We start from the raw sequence: 23,924 nt of genomic DNA, 5'->3' as shown, positions 1-23,924 counted from the left end.
CAGCTTCCGTCCCACTGCCAGTGAGAGCTGCCAGGGGCACAGAGTCAGAAAAGGAAAGATCTCTGATCTTAGAACTTCTATTCTCAGCCCCCATCTCCCGTTTGCTGTGTGTCCTCAGGTTAGTTCCACCCACCCCCTGATTTCCGTATCTCAGTTTCCCAAGGACAACACTCAGTCCCAGTTGTAGCCAGACACAGCAACATGGCATCACATACCTCGGGGCCAGGAGGCCCGGGAAACCCAAGGGATCCCTTGTCTCCAACTTTGCCCTGTGGAAGAGAAGAGATGGCAGGGGACGCAGGGGTAAGTGAGGGCCCACTTGCCACCATCCCTTGTGTTACCCCCCAGGCTATGGGTAGTTGGAAAAGCTCAGGAGCATATGAATGAAATCTGCCTAGACTGATAGGAGCTAGTGTTGAAGCCCCGCCTCCTACACTTACAGACACGGGACCCTGGGCAAGACACTTCATCTTGCAGAACCTCAGTTTCCCCATCTGTAAGATGGGAGGGATAATAATTCTGTAGCCTTTGGGGTGATGGCTGGCACTCTTTAAAGAACTATTGTATGGGAAGGGTCTAATACATAGTAACATTCAACAAATACATGACACCCACTGCTGATATTCATGCTACTATTGTTTTCAAGGCTTGGGAGCCCCAGATTCTGATTCTCCCCAGAACTCGACATTGACTGCGGCCTATGTATGACGCTGGGTGAGTTCCTGCCTCTCTGGGCTTCAGCGTCCTCATCTGTAAAATGGGTGAATCTCATTGCTGTCTTTCTCTGTTTGTCTCCCAGAGCTGCTGCAGGAGGAAACGAGGTCCAGGATGTGACCGCCCCTGGCCATATTTCATGACTGTTTGGAGAGGGTGAGGTTTGGGGGTGTCAGAACAAAAGGTACTTACCAGAGGCCCTGGCTTCCCCCGTGCGCCTGGGAACCCTGGCAACCCCTGGCTCCCCTGGAAAAGGCCAAGAGCAAGCTGGGGTTAGTAAGGAACAGAAACGGCCAGGTGAACAGCTGCTCAGTCATCCTTGCCCAGCTGAGGCCCAGAGAACACCAACCTTTGGGGGAGACGAGCTCCCGCCTCACTTTCCCTGCTTGTAAGCTCCAGCTGGGCACCCCTGGGGCTGGGCCTCGGGACACAAAGGAGAAACAGTAGCCCCTATTCCTCACCAAACTGTCCTGGCACCCGGGACCCCAGGGCTCCAAGAAAAAGCACTGTCAGTGCCCTTATGCGTGAGGAACTCTGCAGACGGGGGGCCCAGCAGGGGAAGCGGCGAGGCCTGGACGGCTCGAAATGCGGAGACACCGAGGCTGGGTCAGGACAGGCCGGCCAGGAGGGAGGGAAGAGGAAGAGGGAGAGCTGGCCAACATCTGGGCCTCGTTGACTGGCTGGGCGAGGGCCAGATGTGGCCACATGGTGCCGGACACAGGCAAAGAGGAGCCGGCCTCGGCAGGCTGCCCCAGTTCATCCATCAGTCAGTAAGGCCAGTTACTCACTTACTCAAACATGTCCTAAATGTTCTGTGCAGGACTCTGAGCTCAGCTACACCAGGGCGGTCTGGGGCAGTGTCCTGAGGGGGAGCCTGCTGTCTGGCAGGGGGGCTGAGCACAAGTCCCCATCTACCAAGTGCTGCACAGGTAACGGATAGGCTGCTCGGGGCATGCAGAGAGGGAAACAGCCACCATCCGAGCAGGCGGAATAAATGGTATCTGAGCGGGGTTCTAAATGATGGGTAGGTTGGGCCATGCAGAGGCTGAGTGGAGGGGTGCCAGGCAAGGCAGCCGTGTGTGCAAAACCGTTGGGGGGGAGCTGCAGAGGGCACTTCCGTGGAGCACAGGGATGTTAAGAGCAAGGGGCAGGAATGGGTCTGAGAAACTTGCTCGCTAGGGTCCCGGGTGCTGGGGAGTCAGGACATCACTCGGGGAGCAGTAGGGAGCCATGGGTGGTTTGTGAGCAACGAGCAGATCTTTGTGGCAGTGAGGAAGACAGACTGGGAGGGAGGAAGCTGGGGGCCTGGAAATAAGCCAGGAGGCTGTTGTAAAGTCCAGGGAAGAGATGGTGATGGGGGTACTGAGGCTGGAGAAGGTACGATTATGTGAAAGGAAGCCATGTTGCAGGGGGATCCTGGCCCATCAGGGACCCCGAGAAGAAAGCCAGGACCAGAGAAGAGCAGGGCAAGGGGCAGGGGGAAAATGTGCCGCAATTACCTTGTCTCCTTGGAAGCCGGTATCTCCTGACACACCGGGAACCCCTTGTTCACCCTAAATATACACCAGCAAACAACGTTACGACGGAGACCGTGCGGGGTTCCGGGCGCCTCCCCGCTTCCAGACCCACTGGCAAGGTACGGCTTTGCCGAGGCTGTCCCCGAAGTGGATCTCACCAGCGGCAGCCTTGTCAAAGTAAAGGGCAGAGGCCCCCCGGGAGAGCCAGGGCCTGGGGGGCACCACGTCGACCTGTCTGCACGTCTGCCTGGGGTTGCTCAGGTGGCTGACAACTCCACTAACAAGCTCAGCTGCCTGGCCTTTCCAGGAGAAGCGGCACTTACAGATCAGAGGAATGGTCTCTTGATCCATCAAGTCCTTCCTCAGCTGATGTCACACAGGGGCAAGTGTAGCCTGTATATTGCCCCACCCCCCCTCACTGGGGTTTCTAAGTGTCTGCATCTATCGCTTGATATTTTTCACCACCGGGCTGGGAGCCGTCACTCTCCCTTCTGTGCGAGCCTCGATGCCAGCCATCAGCTTAGGCCCGCGTCTGATTAGTTGCTTTTAATTAGCTATAGCACGAGAAACATAGTCTTGCTGAGACTATGTGCCAACAGTGAGTAAATGGGTCTCGAGTTAGTTCTGGCATTTCTTTCCTAAGGTGACATAGGGCACAGGCTCGGTGACAGTGGTCTCTTCTGGTCCCTCCCTACTTGCAGCCACATCCTGGTAAACGAACTGTCGGAGAACCTCATCGGAAGATGTTTCTTCTTACCGCGGGAGTCACATCACGCAGTCCTTATCATTTCCAGCCTTCCATGTGAGGCATTCCCAGCAATACCCTGGCCCCAGGGCTCAGAGAACATTCCCAGCCCCAGGAACAGTTGGGAGAATGGGGAGAAAACCCAGGAAGATGTGGAGAATCCACATCATGCAGCTAAGGCCACAAGCCGGCAGAAAAACTTCCTCGGTAAAACAAAAGCCAAAATTTAAAAAAAAAAAAAAAAAAAGAAGGAAAGAAAGAAAAGAAAGAAAGAAAGAAAGAAAGAAAGAAAGAAAGAAAGAAAGATCTTTAAAAAAAAAACACTTACTTTGGTTTTTCTAGTTTGGAAAACCCTGTATAATATCCCAGAGGTTTGAAAGCCAAGGAAGTTTTTTTTTTTTGTTTTTTGTTTTTTGTTTTATTTTGTTTTGTTGTTTTGTTGTTTTGTTTTGTTTTAATATCTAAAAGAGGAGCAGAGGGGTTTAAAAAAAAAAAAAGTTTAAAAAGACACCTAAGAAATCAGGACAATGGATTCGGAGAAAGCTGGGGCCGGAGCGGGAGTCCTGGTCCCAGAACGTGCCTCCACGCAGGAAGACAGAGCCAAGTGGTTGTAAGTGGGACCGAGGCCAGGCCGGGTCATGGAAAATCTGGGATTCTAGGCAGCATGACCAGGGAGCATGAAGGGATGGCCCTGTCATCCCTGGGGGGGTGGGGGAAAGGGACTGATCAGAACCTCTCTCTCAGCCACATTAAAATCCCTCCCCAGCTAAAGGGGCAACAAAGAGAGCTCTTTTTTCTTTTTGTCAACCCCAAAGTCGTATTTAATTTTTTTTTTTTAAACTATGGGCAGGAAAACAATTTCTTCCACTTCTTTTCTTTCTTTTTTTTTTTTTTTTCCAGAGCTTTCACAACCCGAAATGTCCCAGGCACCAGCAGTCAGCAAGCCAGCCGAGTTCCGTGTAACACGTTTATTTCCATGTTCCTGGAGGAACAGTGAGCTGGAGGCCAGGTCTGCAGAAGGGCCTATAAAAAGCTCAGTGCTTACACCCCCGCTCCCCCTGCCTCCTTTCTCCCTTATCCATGACTTCAACATTTCCAGAGTACTGGTGTCTCAAACCCCAGAGTAAACAGGTAGCCGTGGGGAAGCCCCTGCCTCCAACAGAAAGCCCCTCCATCTCAAGGGGAAGGTCACAGAAGAGGGGGCTTAGCAGCCAGCAGGGCAGAGGTGGAGCTGAGGTCCGGGGGGTCGGGGTGGGGGGGGGGGGGGACGGGACTACAGCCAGGGGCTTGGGTGGGACCGCAGGGGATGGAAGAGGTGGAGACAGATGGAGAGAGGCCTGGGGTGAGCACTGCACCCCCTGGCTACCTAGGGCTGGGGTGGGTAGGACAGTCTGGGTGTGTCCATTTCCGCCCAGAGCTTTGCATTTTCTAAGTCCCAGGGCTGAGTTTCCTTTACTGCATCTCTTCTAATTCTCTGGGGCTGTTTGCCCAGCACGGACTCAGAGGAGCTGGAGGAGGTGACCTCCAAGGGCCTCATCAGCTCTCCCCTTCTGCCCTCAGTTCTGCTTCGTGGTGGAGGTCTCTGGAGGCGCGTGCCTGGGTTCGAATCCTGACGTTACTACGAGCTGCGTGTGCTCAGGCAGGCTTCCTAACTCACCGAGGCTCGGAAGCCGGGGGTCCATCCCCACAGAGCAGGCAGACGGCCCAGCACGGACTTCTGCTGCTGCCTCTCAGGTTTACGGGGAGTGGCGTTATCTGAAGACAGGTGTAGAGGGAGCCCGGCCCCGGGAGCAGCTGTCGTCTACTCACACTTGTGGAAGCTTGGATAGGGCCCGAAAGCCCTCCCACACCCCCTTTGGGGTGCCTGTTTTGCTGAAAGGCTGAGAGGACAGGGCGGGAGGACGGCCAGGGGGCAGAGTGCACGAGACACTGCCCCAAGTGCTCCTTGTCTCTGTGCCTCAGATGCCGCATGCCTGGGCCCCGGGGTCCCACCTACCCGCCTCCAACCGTGGTCTGGCACAGGGTGAGTTTGGCAGCAGGACTGAGCGGGGAGGACATGTGGCAGGAGTGGCCTCCCCATGGCAACTGGGAAGAAAGCGGGTCAGGGGCTCAGAGGCCCGTCCCCGCATTTCTGCTGTACTTTGAAACCCCGTGCTCTCTGGGGTCGGGTGCCCGGTTCTAACTGGGGTGGTTTATGTGGATTCATTTCCTTCTGTGGCTGGGAGAGGCCTCTGGACCTCACACCATACCTGCCCTGGGTCCTGTCATCTCGGCAATAATACTTCCCCTCCACCCCCCACCCCACCGTCTGCCTTCCCCGGCTTTGGCCTCCAAGCCCAGATGCTGGCCTCAGCTTTGCTGTCCTAATTCAGAGACCAGCCTTACCTGACCCTGACCTATGCCTTCACAGCCCCCACGCCCCCTTCCAGGGTCTCCATGCCCCAAACCACCTGCCTGAGCTCCACCTGAGTTACAAGGAAGAAGCTGGGGAGCACAGATTTAGGGGAGCCAGAGGGGAGGCAGGAGTGCAGGGGGGGTGGACCTGGTAAGAAGCCAGCCGCAGCGAGGGGGTGGGGGGAGTTGGCATGCAGATAAAACACAGTGCAACAAGGGAGTATTCAGATCACCTTATCACCTTTCAGTCCAGGCTCCCCCATGTTCCCCATCAGTCCCTGCAAGACAAAGACCAGTCCAGCTGTGAGGGGTGGGGCTCAAAGCCAAGGAAGAGCCCTGCCTTTGACCCGGATGGACATCCCCCCACCGCCTCCCCCCCTTGCTGCCTCTACCCAGTGCTAGATGCCCCACCCAACACTCAGTTTTCTCATCTGTGAAAGGGGACAATGACCCTCAGTGCAAAGGCCAATGGTGTGGATGGAAGGAGCACGAGAAGGGGCATGTGACTCGTGAACCACGGCACTCTGGACAAATCCAGGGGACAAGACTGCTAAATGCGGGGAGACGGGTTCCTCGAGCATTGTCACATGCATGGGGGCCAAACGGGATCGTCCCCGGAAGCAGGCCCTAGCCACTTTGGCCCATCTCTTTCCTGCACGCCCATCCCACTGAGGGACGGACTAAGTTCACTGGCCTGCCAGTATAATGTCTTTGCCCCTGGTGATGCCCCCATTGGACTTTCAGTGCCCTGAGGTCTAGAACCACATGAGACTCCTGCTCAGCTCAAGGATTGGTGTCCAAGAAATGCGTCAGCCATTAACGACATACACATGCTGACTGGCTCTCAGGTCTGGGAAGCACTGAGCTCCTGACCTGTAGCCTCCACCCCGTCAGGGCCCCCTTCCTCCCCTCCCCCGACACCGTGCCCAGGCACGCTCCCTTCTGGGCTGAAATGGGTCAGGGGGTGCCTGGCTGGGACGAGACCCGGATTGACGGATGGCTCTTGTTCACCTTCAGGCCCTTGGGTCCTGGATAGCCAGTCGGACCCAGTGCTCCCATGTCGCCCTGACAAGAGAAAGAGAAGAGGGCATCGTGAGAGGAGGCTCCCAGGGGCTGGCCTGGGACAGATGATTCCCAAGGTCCCTCGGGCTGTGCTTCTGAGGACACAACCCCACTGGCTCAGTCAGACCACCCGGTCTCCTCTCTCCTCTGCCACTGGCTCATCATTGTGTGATTCTGGGTGGTTAGCCTCTCTGTGCCTCAGTTTCCCCATCAAAAACAGGGGTCAGTACTATGTTTCAGGAAGAACTGACTTCCGTGTACAAAGTGCCTGGCACAGTCTGGAGGCGTTTTGGGTTGACACAATTGAAAAGGCTCTACTGGCATCCAGTGGGTAAAGGCCCCACAGCAAAGAATGCTCTGGCCCAAAATGCCCGTAAGTGTTGAGGTGAGAAACCATGGTTTACAGTGAAGGGGTGGCTGGATTTCCTCAGAACAGGCCCACCCTCTTTCCCTCACACGTTGTCACCTGCCCACCCCTGTCGTGACTGCCTCCAGCCACGGCCATAACATGCAGCCCACACCCAGAGAAAAGGGAGCCCCTGAAACGGCTCTCCTCTCCCTTTTTCATCTGCTGTGCAAGCTCACACAATGTGCTTGACCTCTCTGGGCCTTGCTTTCCCGCATCCCCACATCAGGCTCCTTGAAGGCCCCTCATGAGTGCTCTCAAGCACCAGAGCAAACAAAAGCTGCCCCAGGCTTCCTGTGGGGACTTCCCGGAGATGTGTCTGTCACATTCTTGCCTGACTCCCACAGAAGGGCCGGCGGGCTGGGCAGTTGGAACACCCCAAGGACAGAGACAAGGGAACCTGCAGAGTTCACAGAGAATGGTGTGGTCCGCTGAGGCACAGCTGAGCCCCCCCAACCCCCCAACCCTTGCACCGGTTTAGATCCTCTGAGGCAGAGGCTGGAGTCTGGCCATGGCCTGCCAGGGGCTGGCTATGTGACCTTGAGCAAAACACTGGCCCTCTCTGGACCTCAGGATCCCCACCTGAGTAGGTCAAACCAAACCTTCTACCTGAGCCTCTGCCAAGAAATTGTGCTTTCAGCTCGGTCAAGTGATACCGTCTCGTGAAGGAAGGGAGGTCTCAGTTTCACGGGTGACGATACTAATACGAACAACCCCAACTGCTAGGCCTCCGCCCAAGGACTCCTCACACCAGCCCTTGAAGATCCACCCTACGACCATCCCCATTTTACAGATGGGGAAACTAAGGTTTCCTCTGCAAGGTTAGGACTGGGTAGAGCTGGGGTTCACACCCGGCAGTCTGTCTCCAGAGCTTCTAGAGAATTCTGAAGTCATCTTGGGAGAGGAGGGAGAGCAGGGAGCTAAAAGGCCAGGATCGCTGGCTCAGGGAAGAGGCTGGGGTCCGAGGAAAAGCCAGGCCTTCAGAGCAGAGCACTTCCCCCAGGCCGTGCTGGCAGCCGCTTCTCTCCCTGTCTTTTCCTGGATGAAGGGAGCAGGGGTGGCCGCCTAGAGTTCCCCATGGTGCACAAATAAACAGAATCGGCTCTGCTCGCGTAGTTGGCTCCAACTGGGGCCCAGGCTGTGGGCAGGGGACCAGCCAGCAGCTCCAGGAACACAGGCCCCTTCTTCTCGCTGCGGGCCTGAAGGTGGCTTGTGTGGGGACTGAATGCAATACGAGCCTGACTGACACCTGCGTGGGGCCCTGGGGAGCCACAGCAGCACCACACGCCAGGCCTCTGCAGGCCCCTGCAAAAAGGTCTGTGTGTGATGGGGGGGCAGGGACTTGCACAGGCGCCCAACCCGAAGAAGCAAGGGATCCGTGGAAAAGGGACTCTGGCTGCAGGGCGTACGGGAGAAGGGGGTGCCTTGCTTAGGGCAGGCCGTTCCCATGTTGGCCGGACCCCAATGCTGGGCTCTAAAAACCCTTGGGAGAGGAGCAGAGAAAATTCCAGGCCACTTTCTCCCTAGGCCAGCCCACAGAGCATCGGTTTGCACCAGACACCCCTGTCGTATCCTCATGAGAAAGAACAACAGGCAATGCCCTGAGTTTGGGTCCTCTTCCCACTTTTGCCTGAGCTCCCAGACGGTGCCCTACGCGTTCGCCCTTCATCTCGCTGGCTTCCGTCAAAACACAACCATCCACGTCAGCAACCATTCACAGCACTCCTCCTGTGCCCCAGATGCCACACTCGAGACTTCAAGGTCGCGTCAGATGCTGTTGGCGGGAGCCTGTGCCGGGCCCCCGGCTGGGACTCGCTGCCGGGCCCAGGCCGGCAGCTCACGGTGACCCCGTTGGGCCCGTTCCATTTTACAAATGAGAAAGCCGAGGCTTAGAGGGAGGTGGAATCACTCACCCGAAACGAAGCAACGAGCAGGGGACACGGGCAGGACCAGAATCCAGGTCTGTCTGTCTGTCTGTCTGTCCCCACGTTCAGTGCTCACGAGCCCTGCACCGACTCTGTTTACTCCAATAAAGGACCCTAGGATGCCTTTCCTCGTTGATGTCATTCAGTGACGAGGAATGAGGACACACTTGATTCAAAAATAGGCAGGGGCGCCTGGGTGGCTCAGTCAGTTAGGCATCTGACTTTGGCTCAGGTCATGATCTCATGGTTCATGGGTTCTGGCCCTGCGTCGGGCTCTGGGCTGACAGCTCAGGGCCCGGAGCCTGCTTCGGATTCTGTGTCTCCCTCTTTCTCTGCCTCTCTCCCGCTTGCATTCTGTCTCTCTCTCTCTCTCAAAAATAAATAAACACTAAAAAAAATTTTTTCTTTAAAGTAGGCATGAGTACATGCCCGCAGGTGGCCAGGTGGGGGGGTTGCCAGAGCCGCCTGAAAGAAAACGTGGGGTGTTTCCAGCACCCTTGGCCACTGGTTCCCGTACCCAGAATGTTCTGCCCTGTGCTCACGTTGTTAATGTGCATTCATCCTTCGGCTGAAGCACCACTTCCCCAACCCCACGGGCCAGGTCAGGCCCCTGGTGTCAGGTCTCAGAGCCCTTGCCACACTGGTGACCATTCATGTGTGCGCCTCTCTGGCCATCGCCTGCCCCCTGCCTCAGAGGAGGTGCTCACTCAAAGTGGGTTAAGGACTAGGTGAAAAAGAACCCTAATCACGCTCTCACCGACAAACCCTCTAGGGGAAAAGCTTGCCTCCCTGGTCCTGGAACTGCCTTGGAAGGTAACAAGGCCTCTTTTTAGAAACTCTGATAGGGGTCAGTGGCTTGGGGACAGGGATCTGGGGGCTGTGGCCAATCCTGACTCCTGTGTGGTCTTAATAAGCACCATCTCTCACACAGAGCAGCCCCCGGGACCGCCCAGTCCACAGGCTTATACTCCTGCTGTCTCCATTCAGCACAGAAGTCACACAGAGCTGAGTGTGTAACGCTCAGCGAGCAGGCCCACGTCCAGCTTTCGGCTGTGTAACCCTGAGCCGGTGTCTCAGCCTCTCTGTGCCTCGGTCCCCTGACGTGGACAATGGTAATCCCACTTCCTGCCTTCAGAGGCTTGCTGTGATCGTTAAATCCTTAGCACAAGGCCTGGCACACAAGGGTTTGGTACGTGTCCACTAGTGAGGCTCCCGATCTCGCTTTATAACGAGGAAACAAAGCTAGATGCTCATTTAGTGACAGGATACGGTGGGCCCGTCCACTCTAGCCCGCACGCTGGGTTTTGGCCAGACTGCATATTCTTTGGGTCTCATTAAATGAGGAGCCAAAATTCCCTGTCTGTCGCTCAGAATAAAAAAGACAGAAATCTTCTTTGTTGGGCAGATTCTGGAATCAGGCACACTTTTCTTGAGGGCCGGCCAAACGGTTTCAGTTACTCAAAGGGGGCTGTTCTGAGGCAGCCTCACCTCAGAGACTGCAGTGGGGCAACCGGCAACCTATTGGGATCTGGGTCACACAGACCTGGGCTGCAAGTCCTAGCTGGTGACCTCAGGCCCCAGCCTCCCTGTTTGGGTGACCAGGCTGCTGACACCCACCTCAAGTCCCTCGAGGCTTCCCCGGCCTGATGCGTGTCAAGCACACAGAAGAGACAGATGCTCCATAAGTGTCAGCCTGTCTCCTCGCACCCTGCCTCCCTCCTGCAAGGACCCGGTGGCAGGGGGGAGGGGAGGAGGACAGGGGGAAGTTTTGGCTTCAGTCTGCATGCGAATTGCTTTAGCTGACCAGACAGAAGACATCGAATAAACCTGAATCGCCACTAAAATGATTATCAATATGTGGAATCCCATTCGCTCAGCGAAAAACCCACATCCTCTGGAAAACCATAGGTGACTCATGGTCCCTCTTCCCCTTTCTAACTCCTGGTTAGAAAATTCCTTTCCTCTCCAACTGTTTGGGGAGGCTATTATTCCGCCCCCCTCTCCCGACTACTCCTCCCCCAGGGCACAGAAGATGCTGTTCCCAAAAATCCAGGGTGGGAGGGGGTCCTTGGGTGAGAGAGGGCACTAGTTCAGGAGCAGTGGTGACTCAGCAGGGTCAGGTCCATGCCTGTGGACGCCCCCTCCTTCCCCCACCGCAAGGAGGAAGGGATCACCACCTTGGCAGCAGAGGGAGTTTTCAAACAGAGGGAGCGAGGCTGAAAGTGGCAGAGAAAGACACCGGGCAGGAGGGAACCTCGAAGAGCAATTGGGAAAGGGACGTCCTGAGGTAGGGCGTGGCCTGCGGTGGGCGTGGCCTGCGGTGGGCGTGGCCTGAGGAATGCGGGAACAAGCCAAGGGGAGGAACGCCCTGGAGGAGGATTTGGAAGATAGGCCTTTTGCCTTTCGGGCATGCTTCCATCTTCCCCTGCCTTGTGAATGAGCTTGACCAGAGGCCTCAGCTTTCCCATCTGCCAAATGGGGTTCTCCAAAGAGATACCGTGAATAGGGTTGCCAGATGGAGCAAACGAAAATACAGACTGCCCAGCTAAATTCAAATGTCAGATAAACACCAAATGACATTTTAGTATAAATGTGTTCTAAATATTGCATCTGAAATTCAAATTTCACCAGGCATGTTGCATCTTGTCTGGCAACCCTGACCGTCGAAAGCAAAGGGGAGCATAGGTGGGAAAGAGCTTTGCAATAAGTCCGGGCATGGTCTGAGTCTCCAGAGTCCGCATTCATTTGGCCAAATGATATTCTTGCCCCTTTCAGGGCCCAACTAGTGGACACCAGGGCAATGGCAAACAGGAGGGCGTGCCAGTGATGGAAGCCAGGATATGTAAACATCCCTTCCAAAGAGCTTTGGGAACTGAGAGCATTTAGCCCGAAGAAGGAGCCTCGGCAAGAACCGATCGCAACCATCTTTTCCTCTCAAACAGCCTCTCCCAGGGGCAGGGGAATGACTGGGGCTCCATTCGCAGGAACACCACACACTGCAAGAACGCTGGAGGTTTGGCCTGGGCTCCCACAGGAAAGCGTGTCCAACACCAGGCTGTTCAGATTGGGAGTTTAACGACCACGGGACCAGGATGCTCCAGAGGGCGCTCCTGTGAGCTTAGAGGAGACTGGGCTACAAGACTTTGGGGGTCCTCTCTAACTCTCATTGCAGAGATTTCTTTTCCAAAGCATCTAGGTCAGTGCCTTGTGCCAAAGAAGACGCTCAGCCAAGTCCTGCTGAATGGACATTTGACAGGGATGACAAATGCACGACTCACGTGTGGACACTTTGCCATCCGGACCAAGGAGACGTCACTCATCGATCGCTCAACCAATCACAGCCCCCCTCTCCCACTAAGCTCCAATGTGACATCAAAATATCGTCCCATGCAGCAATCCAGACGGCTGTGACCACCCGTAATGCACGTGGGTGTGTGAAATAATAATCATCATTATCACTAGCACTTCTTGAGTACTTACTACGTGCTAAGCACTTTATATGTACTCGTTTCTTTAAATCTTCACAACAGAAACTCGAAGTTAGATGCTAATATTATCCCCCTTTCTAAGTGAAGAAACTGAGACAGGTTAAGAGCTTAAGAACCTTGCTCAGGATCCGAACCCAGGCGACCCGGTTCCAGGAACTGCCGTTTAGCCACAGACTGCACCGGACCGTGCAGATCTGTGGTCCTAACAAGAGTGGGCACCATGAGCTCACCTTATGAAGGGGGTCTCTGAGGCTCAGGTGAGTGAGGCCATAGCTGAAGACCACAGAAGCAGGGTGAGGGGAGGTTAGGATGCCGACACCGGTTAACTGGACCCTCTGCCCCCACCGCTACCCTACCCGGGTTCTGCTTTCAGCCACCTGAGCAGGAGCACATTGCCACCAGGGGCGGGGGGTGGGGGGCGGACCTCTGGGCCTTCTTGCCAGGACCGGCCTCCCCTGAACACTGGAGCCCCTGAACTCCCCCACGGCCTCCTCCAGCCTCCCTCTGAACAGAATTTCTTGGCACAGTTGCTGGAGTAGCCAAAGCCGGCAGCCCATTTGCCAAACCAAGGAGCAGCCAACTTATGTCCTTTCATGGCCCCCCAGACTCAAATTCCGTGAGGGATGACCCAGAGGACAGAGCAAATGGGGCATGAGACCATGGGGAAAGCTCCTAGAGTCATTTCTGGGATCTCTCACTGGCCCTTGTAGCCAGACCCAAGGTCAAGGTCACCCTCCGAGGGCCCCGCAGGAGGCCCTGGTTTGGGCTAATAGAACCACTCCACAAGGATTACCCCGACCTGAATGGAGTCAGAGGTCAGGCTGCCTCCCATGTCCCTGTCCTCAGGCCTCTCTCCATCCCAGGCATTTCAGGAGGTAACAGCAACGATTAATAGAACAATATTTTTCTCTAGTTGCACACTTACGAAATGCTAGACCCTGTGCCAAGGACTGTACATGTAATGCCTCATTCCATCCTCATGACCACCCCAAGAGTACTCGATCATCGTCCCCATTTTACAGATGAGGAACTAAGGCTCAAAGAAGATAAGTAATATCTCCCAGGTCACACAGTCAGGATGTGGCAGAGCCGTGACTTGAGCTCAGGTGCTCTGGCTCCAAAGTCAGTGCTGTGAAGAAAAGGATGAGGAAGACCGCCCAACATGGCCCAGAGCCTCAGCCCCTCTGCCAGCCACTTCCTTCCTCCAGACCGGAAGCATCTCACCTGCGAATGAGCATGCTCTCACCTGCCTAGACCTCCTTGCAGAGCGAGGGACAGGCAGCAGGTGTGAAAGTACATCAGCACTCTCATGCTCCAAGCACCTATCTTCATTTAACTAATGAAGAAAGGGGCTCAGAGAAGGTAGGTGATCCACCTGAGGACACACAGCAGGGCTCTCCTCCCTCAGCCCCCTGGCCAGACTGATATGTCCTGCTCCCCCAGCTCCTCCTAGGGTTTGATGAGAGAGGGACCTTTTCATTGGGACTTGTCGCTTGCTCCCCACACCCTGCCTCTTGCCCCCACCAACCAGGAATCTGTGTACTTACAATGAGGCCGGGGACTCCTCGGGGCCCTGGCAGGCCCAGCTCTCCCTGCAAATAGAAAGAGACCAAAGTGGTTAGTTGCCCCGTCGCCCTCCCCAGGCCACTCCCACCACACCATCCCCCTGTGGGCACCTAGTGGGATCCCTTGGAGCTGACCATTCCTTGTGCCTAATTAGTGACTCTCGGAGCCTGGCCTGAAGTTTGGACAAGACCCTTTCCCCTTCTGCCATCCGCTTTCCACATCTGTAAAATGAGGAGGTCGGATTTCCAAATCCAGTATTTTCCACTTGTAAGTGCGAAAGAAGAGGTGGAATCCTGATCGCGGCAATGAAGATGTGCTGGGTGCCTGGCCCAGATCTCATTTCACCTGCCCTTTATAGCGGGCGAAACTGAGTCTCAAGAGCTATGGGACGTGCCCAAGGTCAAGTGCAAGGTCAAGTGGTGAGGGCTCTAAGCTGAGAGCTACCAGGCTGGCCTCTCTCTCTCTCTCAACCAGGGGGTGCGGGACCCTTAGAGAAGGCCACCACCACCGGAAGGAGAGTCTCCAGTGCCTGCTCCCCGGGCCTCCGAGATGCTGCAGAGGGCTCTTGCTTAGGGGCCAGGGGATGAGGCTGTGTGTGGCAGGGGCGAGTTTGTTTCCTCATCTCTAAAAATGGACCTTCGATTGCCCAGAAAAGACAGGTAGATGGGTTAGGCTCAAGTTCAAGATGCAGAGATATGAATAAAAATAAGAGGTCCTAGGGCACCTGGGTGGCTCAGTTGGCTAAGCGTCCAATTCTTGGTTTGGGGCTCAGGTCATGATCTCAGGGTTTGTGAGTTCAAGCCCCACATCGGGCTCCATGCTGACAGCAGAGAGACTGCTTGGGATCCTCTGTCTCCACCCCTCCCCCACTCTCTCTCTCAAAAGAAATAAGCTTTAAAAAAAAAAGGGCGGGGTGGGGGGAGGTTCTAGAGATGCTGATTATCAATGAGAATTGCCAGCATCCCCCAGGGTGTTTGTCTCACTTCAACTGTGCCCAGACGGGAGGTCATCACTATAGCCACCAAGAAGGGGAGGGGACAAGCAGCCTTGGCTTTACAATGGGGGAACCGAGGCCCAGGGAAGGGAAGTGACTTGTCCAAGGTCACTCAACAACTAGATGGCCAAAGCCAGGACCACGCATCAGGTCCTCTTTCTGCTCCCCCAGGCCAGGAGTGTAAAAACACCACTGTCCCTCCCCAGGGAGGCTTCCAGGATGGCATCGCAGATTATAACGCCTGATCCAATAACTTATATACTGAAGCAGAGGCTCTGATATCTCACCTCTGTGCCTTTGCTGGTGAGCTTTCCTCCATGTGGAATGTCTCCTCACCTCTTTCCTCATCCCAATCCCATGTCACCTCCCCAGGAGTCTTCCCTCCTCCACAGCACCTGGGACCCTTGACCCTGCCCATCTTGCTCTGCCTGGTATGATGGACCGGATAGACAGCCGTAAGCTCTGCCAGGGCAGGCGATGTGCCCGTGTCACCTACTGCTTACAACCGCTCCATCCAGGGAACTCTTACTGTGGGCCAACCACCTTCCCGCGCTCTGTCATTTCAATCTGACAATAGCCCTCGGACGCTGGCATCTGATCCCCAGGTTTACAGGGAGGGAAACTGAGATTCAGAGAGATGAACCGATGCATCCAGGCTTCTGTGGCTGGCAAGTGGTGAAGCAGGATTCAAACCCGAGTCCCTCTGAGACCAGGGCTTTAGCCCCCGGGGAGGAGTCAGGGGTTAGCCCCGGCTGGGTCAGCCTCAGGGAGCATTTGTGGAATTGAAATTAGTACGTGATCAGGGACGGATGGTGGATCCAGCAGCCACCTCTACAGAAAGCACAGCTGGGCACAGCTGTTTAGGTGGGAAGCCCCAAAGAGAGATGGGGGAACGTGGCAGGTGTTCCAAAGAGCTTTGGACTTGGTCTGCTCCCCCAGGCAGAGAACGAGCCTCCTCTCCCGCCTGAGCCTGCGCCTGGGATGGGAAGGGAAAGGCGGGTTCAGCAACTCAGGGCAGGCTGACCTATCTCCTCGAGGGCCTCCGATTATTTACAAACTCTATAAACATGCCTACGTTGGAGATTTCTTTAGAGCTTGGCTCTTCTCTCCATACAGGGCCTGCAAACCATCTGCTCCCCTAGGCCGCTGCTGTCCCATAAACATTTTGGATGCTTTCTAACATGGCAGTAACCCTGGGTTCCCCAGTGGGGAGTGACCCATGAACTTTCCTAAGTCCTTGGGGATGGGCACGGTCCGGGGATCTGGGACCAGGGGCTCCCATGACCTGGAGGGCTTTCCTGGGGGCGGGGCACAGGGCACCCACAGTGCACGGGAGCCTGGGGTACAGAGGAGGCAGGGCTGGGATTCGACCCAGTCCGTCTGACCCTAAAGCTTGGATTCTTCAAACCTGCTGTGTGTTTGCTCTGGAATCTCTTTCCTGTTCCCAAAGACTTGAAATACTTACAGGGTTTCCATCCAGTCCAGGAGGGCCTCTTTCCCCAAAGTCTCCAGGAAACCCCTGAAGGCAGGAGAGAGAGCAAACATCTGCAGATCAGTGTTTCTACCTGTGGGGAGAGGCTTTCATCCAAACCCCTGGGGGCACACGAGGATGCGTCCATGAAGCCTCTCACCCATTGGTTCTGGGATCTGGGCAGGCAGTGGGGTCTCCAGCCACCCTGTGCCTTCAAAAAACACCCCCACGTGAAGAACTCAAAGACTGGCTAATGGGAAGAGGCCCATGGCTAGGGAACTTTCTTATCTACTTAGAGCCTGAGAAGAAGCTACTACGTGGTTCTGCAGCATGAAAATGCACTTCCTCCCACCACCCCCCCCCGCCCCCGACCAAATCTGAAACCTGGACCGATGAGGTAGGAGAGACAAGAACAGAGGTCAGGAAGCTGAGTCTAGGCCTGAACCTACAGGCCTTGCTGAGAGTTTCAAGAACATCCATTGCCCCTGTGAGCCTCAGTTTCCCCCCTAGTGAAGGAAAGGAAGGCCTCCTCGGCATTTTCCAGCTCAGACCTTCTGTGGTTGTGACAGGCTCTTCAAAAGCCATCCTTTCCCCATTTTACAGATAAAGAAACTGAGGTTCTGGAAGGCTAAGTGGCAAAGTCACACAAGGTCACACTGTTGGTGAGTGTCAGCCCCCCTGCCAAAGGTGAGTTTCAGCAGCCCCGAGAGAGGCCAAGCCACCTGGCCCAGGCATGAGTGGCCCTCTCATCCCATCCCTGACCCCACTCCGTACTCTCTGGGGATACAGGCAGCTGGAAAAACATCAGCTGTGGGGACACCTCTGGGGACCCAGGGGTGGGGGTGGGGGGTGTGCGTAATTCCATTTTACTTCAAAAGGAAAAGAAAGTCCTCCAGCTTGGAATTTAGGGAAACCTGTTCTTCTCCCCTGCTTGAATTCAAATCATTGTTTTTCCAGGGAAATTTAATAAAAAAACACAGCACATGTTTTTTTTTTCTGACCAAATGGATGCCTGAGCTGTTCAGTGAAGATTCCTCACAGAGGGTAATCTGTGTCTGGCTTCTAACACAACTGAGGGAATCCAGCGAGTAGATTAAACCTGAGGACAAACCCCAAACCCAATGACAACGTCTGTCCTGGCCAAGCAAAGAGACCTTGAAATGCGTGTGTATCCACGTCTTTGTCCTTGCCCTGTCCAGCTGTCCTATGCCCCCTCAGATCCCTCCTCTGTCAGGGAGCCCTCTTGGATCAGAAGGGTGAGAGTTGGCATTCATCCTGCAGGAGGTGCGGCTTCCTTCAGACACCCAAAGGAGGACACGGGGATATAATCATGAGATTGCAGCCCAGCCAGTCACCTTACATGCAAGACTTCCTCTGCCTTTGACATCTGCCCTTGAGGAAAAGGTTAGCAGTCCCATTTAACAGATGGGGAAACAGGCTCAGAGAGGAAGTGGCGAAGGCAAAACAGAAAAGGACAGCAAGTTTGTGGCACAACAGAGCCCAGGTCCCCCCTGTCTGAACTCTGTCATGTTACATTTGTAGGAGTTGGCCACGGGCAGATCACAACGCACAGAAGGTGCTCGAATGTGTGTTCAGCTGGTTTCACAGAGTGGTGGGGTTGTGTGTGTGTCTACGGGCCCACGTCCAGGTCAAGGCTTTGTGGGGGTACATCTGATCCTACCTAAGATTCCTCTCCTTGGGGTCCCCCTGGCAAATTCTACCCTCACCTCAATCCAGCCCGTCTTTGTTATGCTGTAAGGGAGATCCCTCTCCTCTCCTGGAAGAGGAGACATCAGCTGAGTGGGCTGTGGTAAGAGGAGCCTTCAGGAGGCATTGAGTTTCTCCCTCCACCTCTGGAGGCAGAGGTTAGGGGCCTGGCAGGAGAGGAGGACCGTCCGTCAGGGGACAAGGGCAATGCTGTCCAGCCAGGTCCCTGGCCGACTCCACATGGCCCATGACAGGCAGCCTCGGGAAGTTCATGCTCTGCTTGCCAAGCCCAGTGTCTGGAGACTAGCACTGGCTTGCGTCCAGGCTGGCTGTGTGACCTTGGGCAGACCCTCACTTGACCCACTGTCCTGCTTAGACTGCGGGGATGTGATCTCTAAGCACACCTGTCCCAACCCCTAGATGAAGCCCGAAAGGAAGGAGCCTCTCCCCCCCCATACACAGGAATGCCACCCAGCCTGGGGACATCGACAGCATCCCCTGGGCACACATCATGGCTACAAAGCCCAATATATTCACACCCGGCAGGTGTCAATCTCCCGGGTCTGCACTTAGAGGCCACTTGAGGCTGGCTCGACAACTCCCCTCGGACCGAGTTGCCAGGCCAGGCCTCCCCCGTGAGGCTTTGGAAGCAGAGCAGTCAGATGCCAGTCTTGGCTACACCACCCACAGGTCTCCCCAAGCCTCAGTTTTCTCTGCTGTACAATGGGGATGATAAACAGGAGAAGCTGAGGTGTCTCCTGGAGGGTGACCCTTGCTGGCAGTGGCACAGCTCTGGAGTATAAGCAAGGGAGAGACCATCAGAAAGGTCAAACTCCCGAAGTTACGCACTTATGCAGACAAAAAGCAGCCCGAGGACAGCCAATGGGGGATGACAGCAGGGTCATAACAGTGGCAGTAAGAGCAAACTCCAGCAGCCCATTGAGACAGGCAATGAAGAGCATAATGGTCAGAAAAGAAAGATGGGAGCTTTAGAGGTGCTTCAACAAATCCAAGATGGAAAGAGCCTAGCCGTTCTTGACTTTCACACCTCACTGCACCACTGGGAGACTGAGGCCCAGAGCGTGCCCAAGGGGGCAACCCTCGAGCCTGCCTTACCCCTCCACTACTGGAGACATACCCCATTTCTGGCACTTGCCCCAGGGCCCCAGGGCCCGGCCCCTCTGGATCTCAGAGAGGCGGCCGCCAAGCTGGACGTGTAGCCCCACCTCCCTCCCCCTCTGCTTTCCTCTGTCTGGCCGCGCCTCCTTGTGCATGGAGTGCACGCAGTCCCGGCCCGCCAGCAGTGGGACCTTCCTCCGCAGGCCTGAGCTGCTGGCTGCAGCAGCCTGGCCCGAGGCCCAAGGAATGAGCTCGGCGCCCTGCCGGGGCCCCAGCCACGTGGTGTCTCCACTTCCCCAGGTCGGGGCCCCCAGGGAACTGGACGCCTTGTACTTTGAGCAGAACAAGGCCCAGGAGGAGACAGGATCAGGCTCCGGGGTGAGACTCCAAATTCTGTCTTAGCTACAGCAACTTGGAGGAATAGATGTGAACAAAGGGGCTGTGGTCCTTGTCACCACCTCCGTGGCAGGATGCCAAGGTCTCAGGAGGCCTCTGAGGGCCACCTTAGCCACTCCCCTGCCTCCAGGCACTGTCTAGCCCAACTGTCTGCTCCAGAAGGTGGGCTGTAGGGGCAGAGGGAAGCCTGAAGCCTCCAGGATCCGAAGTCCTGCTAATGTCTCGAAGGCTCAGCTCCCTGACCTACAAAATGGTCAGTTCTGTCCACTCACCTGGCGTAGCCGGCCTGAAGAGCTGAGATGCTGTCATGCAGTCCCCGTACCTCTACTGCACCAGCACGTGCAGTTAGGGTTTGCCTCAACAGTGGGAATACAGAATAACCTCTCGGAAGAACCCACAGAAGGATCTCGGGGACCTCTTTACAACGTGGAGATTCTTCACAGTTGGGAAATTCCTGTATGAGCCTAACCTGCATCCTTCCTGCCACACTTTGAGCAGCCTGTAGTCTTTTCTAGAACACGTGTGCACCTCAAGGGTGCTGACTTAGACCCCTTGAGGTCACGATGCTGAGCATGTTTTCACCCTGCCCTTTTGGAATCCGCTAGGGAACCCATCCAGGAAGGGTCACCCCAGGGAACAAAGGAGGGGATGAGGGGGTCAAGGTCTCGCCAGGATTCCAGGGTCACCAACAGCCCCGGGTGGCTCTAGCTCAAGTGTGGGACCCTGGGGACCACACCCCCCAGCTCATAGCACCACCACAGCTAAAAACTTTCATCTGTTTTGGCCTCAGTTTCCCCAGCTGGAAACACGAGTCCTCAGTCACTTTGCTCCCTGCTCCCCACAGTCTGAGAACTGAGAAGACCCTGAAGCCAAAGTTCACCCCAGGAGAAGCCCTTCCCACCCCAGATGGGCGTGTGGCCTTGGGCAAGTCCCAGTTGTCCCTGAGCCACACGCCAAGGAGATGGAACGAGGCTTGGGCCTTTCCAGCTGTAAGCTTGGGGGTCTGCCGGCCTGACTCACTACATACGACCAGGCTTGCAGGCCCGGCCAGAGGCCACGAGGCACGCTATGAACAGCGGCCGGCCTTGCCAGGCGCTCCAGCAGGCTTGACGGTGAATTCAGAACGCCTGTCCGACAAGAGACTCACTTGCAGTGTCTTCCTAATTCCTGTGAGAGACCCTTGTCCCAGCTGTGAAGGTCCCTGTGCCAGACGGGACAGCCCAGGAGAAACCCCTTCAGCTCCAGCCGAGTTTGTAACATCTTAATATCCGGACCCCTCCTCAGAAAAACCACAACACATTTTTCATTCTAGCAGAGGTGAGGAGACGAGAGCTTTAGACTAAGCTTTCCTCTGGAGTTAAAGATGCGAGCACGGAGAGAAGTATGAGGTGAAGAGCAAGCAAGGGTCCTGGGGTTGAATCCTGACTCTGCCACTCACCTTGCTGTGTGACTTCGGGCAACTCACTGGCCTCTCTGAGCGATGTCTGTCTGACAAAGAGGTTGGGCCAGCTCATCACTAAGGTGCCTGTGGCTCTGGTCTGCTCTGACCTCTACTATCTCTCTCTCGGCCCCCATCAGCAAAAGATTGCCATGCACCCTCCTTCCTGACCTGATGCCAAGGAGGCCGTGTGCATGAAGCCTGCTGTTCTTCTTGCTGGAGAGAGATGAACTGCAGCAAAATCATCACCGGCCCTGCCAGAAATGAGGCCAGCTGCGATCTGGCATGAGGGACTTCGGCTCATTCTCCTGACATTTCCTCTTGCTAATAAATACCTAGGAATCGCTTGGCCCAAAGCTTTGACATGAGGAAATTTGCAGAAGGAGTTCCCCCGACCCCCAGCCCACCAGCCAGATCAAGGGCTCAGGAGCACAGGGGGATGGCCCTAAAGACCACTTAAGGAGCATATGGGCCGAGGGCACGGCAGACTCAGAGGCCTGGCACAAGCAGAGACAAAGCCCGAGGGACTCTGTGACATGAAGTCCTATTGCATACGTACCAAGTCAGATCTGATGCAGACCGTGCCCATTTGCCGGTCATGGTGGCTGGACCAGGACCAAGGGGCCTTTCACGGCCCTCAGGGGGACTGTGTGGCCATAGCACTATTTTGCTGAAGGAAGGGGGGTCCCTCCCACCCATGCCCAACATTGCCGTGCAAGGAAACACCCCCATCATGAAGGACAGGGCAGAATCCTAGGAAGCGAAAGGTGAGGAGCAAGGAAGAAGAAATGAACTGTCTGTTACAGGAGGTCGAGGCCTCAGAGGGTCTCTGAGCAAATGGCTTTGACTGAGTCTTGGTTTCCGAGTCTGGAAAATGGGTGTAGTCAATCTAACCTCAAAGAATCGGTGGGAGAATCCTATGTAGTTCAGCTACCATGCAAGTAAAAGGGTCTCAAAAAATGTTGTTTTTGGGGGGAACATTCTCACTATATGTTCTGTCCCCAGCACCTGGCGCATGGTAGGTGTCCAATAAAGTTTTGTTGACTGAGAAATGAATGAGCGGCCTTGTCTCACACGCACGTAGGAAAACGGCACTGAGCACCTCAGACCCGGTGCTGCCTTCTCGGCCACGCGCTGCCCGGCTTTCAGCTCCAAGGAGCAAATAGGTACGTGGCAGGGAGAAGGGGCCACTAGAAGGAGGAAAAAGGGGGAGGTGGAAGGGGCAGATGAGGCATGGCCCTGCTGGCGGTCCCTGTCGTCATAGGGTGGGCAGGGTGGAGAAGAAGCCACAGCATGCCCGGGTTTTCAAGGGTCTTGCCTCCTCTATGCTCAGGGGACTCCGGAATCCATTCACTTGATAGCAACACTTGGGGCAAGAGGGGAAGGCTCTGGTTATCCCAGCCCAGCAATGACTCTCCAAAGCCCCAGACCTCGGCCACATCATTCACCCCCTGAGCTTCGAGCTCCATATCTAGGAAGTGGCAACGCCTGGTCCTGTGTCAGGCTCCCAGGACAGAATCTGAGCAAACTCCTCATGGATGGCTCTGGAGGCAGGCCTGGGTGATGGGACAGGGCCCAGCTGACATAATAGAAGTAAGTAAACTGGCCCTACCCTGCAACTTAAACTCTGGGAAAACAGGCCCAGAGAGGTAAAGCCATTGGCTCAAAGGGACACAGCGCGGAGAGACTCAGCCCCCCATGAAACTCCAAACAGGAACAATGGCTGCCACTACTGACGGAGCATTTACTATGTGAGGAGCATAGCATAAAGACCTCATGAGCTAGAAGCTATTTTCCCTATTTCTCACCTGGGAAAACTGCAGTGCAGAGGCTTTGAGCCAACAATGCCCCAGGACCTTTGCACCTAATGTTCCGTAAACCTGGAAAGCTCTTCCCCAGGTAGCCACAGGGTTCCCATTCTCACTTTATTCAGGTTTCTCAGGAAGTAAGGATTCCTAGATCAAATTATCTAATAGTCTGTACCCCCGTCTCCCTACCCTACTCTGTCTTAACACTAGGCACCATCTGACATTCATTCTTTCATTGTTCATTCTCTTGTTCAATCGTTGTCTGTCTGTCTGCCCATGAAAATGAGAACTTTGTCTTGCTCACTGCTCAGCACTAACTATAGTGCCTGGCCCACAGTATATACTTAATATTCACTGGATGGATGGATGGATGGATGGATGGATGGATGGATAGATGGATGGATAGATGGATGGATAGATGGATGGATAGATGGATGGATGAATGGATGGATGGATTGGTCTCCTTGCCCAAGGTCACCTAGCTTGAGGAGCAGATCCAGATGCCAGCCCAACCCTCACAGACATCAGGTCCTTGTCCTGAAGCCAGAAGCATCACGTGCTACTCCTTTGCTCAGATCCAGGTGTCGGGTGTGAGACCTCAGGGCACAGAGGGGCTGTTGGCCACAGGGAGGTCTAGGTCTGAGGGAGAGATTTCCCTCTAGTCCTTGAGACAGGACCTGGATCTTGCTTCCCTTTATATACCTCACTTGGCCCCAGAGTGTCCAGATCCATACACTAAAACAGGTAAGTTGCCCATGAACATGCACGTCAACCCCAGGATCACAGATGTGCCCTTTCTGGGCACCACTGAGTGCTCCTGGCCCCCTTCCAGCCACCTCTCAAGTCCTAACCTCTTCCATAGTCCCTTCTCCATCAACCACCAGCAGAAGGAAGCCCAGACCCCAAGCTGACAATGCTTCCGAGTCTAGGGATTACACTGTAGGCGGCCACAAAGGGCCTTAAGCCGCCAACGGAGGTTAGTCTGAAAGAAATATGCCTCAATTATAGTCCAGGGTCTCCCTTAGTTGGCAGCAAGGACACCGGATATATCACTCCACCTCACGGGGGAGCCTCGGTTTACCCTTGTGAGTAATGGGGATCATTGGAATTAACATCTTGCCCATCTGGTGAAGATTCTAGGGCATTCACTTTTTACACCATTACTACCAGCCAG

The 23,924-nt window shown here is 55.2% G+C and overlaps 1 protein-coding gene across 1 annotated transcript in view; it reads right to left on the bottom strand.

Annotated features, from left to right (window-relative positions):
* The window catches only part of COL27A1 (collagen type XXVII alpha 1 chain), a 140,009-nt gene that overhangs the window by 65,071 nt on the left and 51,014 nt on the right, over positions 1 to 23,924 (bottom strand). The window contains exons 13-19 of the mRNA XM_042912292.1: positions 16,277 to 16,330; positions 13,799 to 13,843; positions 6,382 to 6,435; positions 5,604 to 5,648; positions 2,214 to 2,267; positions 907 to 960; positions 216 to 269 (exon numbers count right to left, since the gene is read on the bottom strand). Of these exons, the coding sequence (XP_042768226.1) occupies positions 216 to 269; positions 907 to 960; positions 2,214 to 2,267; positions 5,604 to 5,648; positions 6,382 to 6,435; positions 13,799 to 13,843; positions 16,277 to 16,330 (360 nt within the window). The remainder of the gene's footprint in view (positions 1 to 215; positions 270 to 906; positions 961 to 2,213; positions 2,268 to 5,603; positions 5,649 to 6,381; positions 6,436 to 13,798; positions 13,844 to 16,276; positions 16,331 to 23,924) is intronic.

This window comes from Panthera leo, chromosome D4 (genome assembly GCF_018350215.1).
Source record: "Panthera leo isolate Ple1 chromosome D4, P.leo_Ple1_pat1.1, whole genome shotgun sequence".
Classification (NCBI taxonomy): Eukaryota; Metazoa; Chordata; class Mammalia; order Carnivora; family Felidae; genus Panthera; species Panthera leo.
This window is presented reverse-complemented; position numbering and strand designations above follow the sequence as displayed.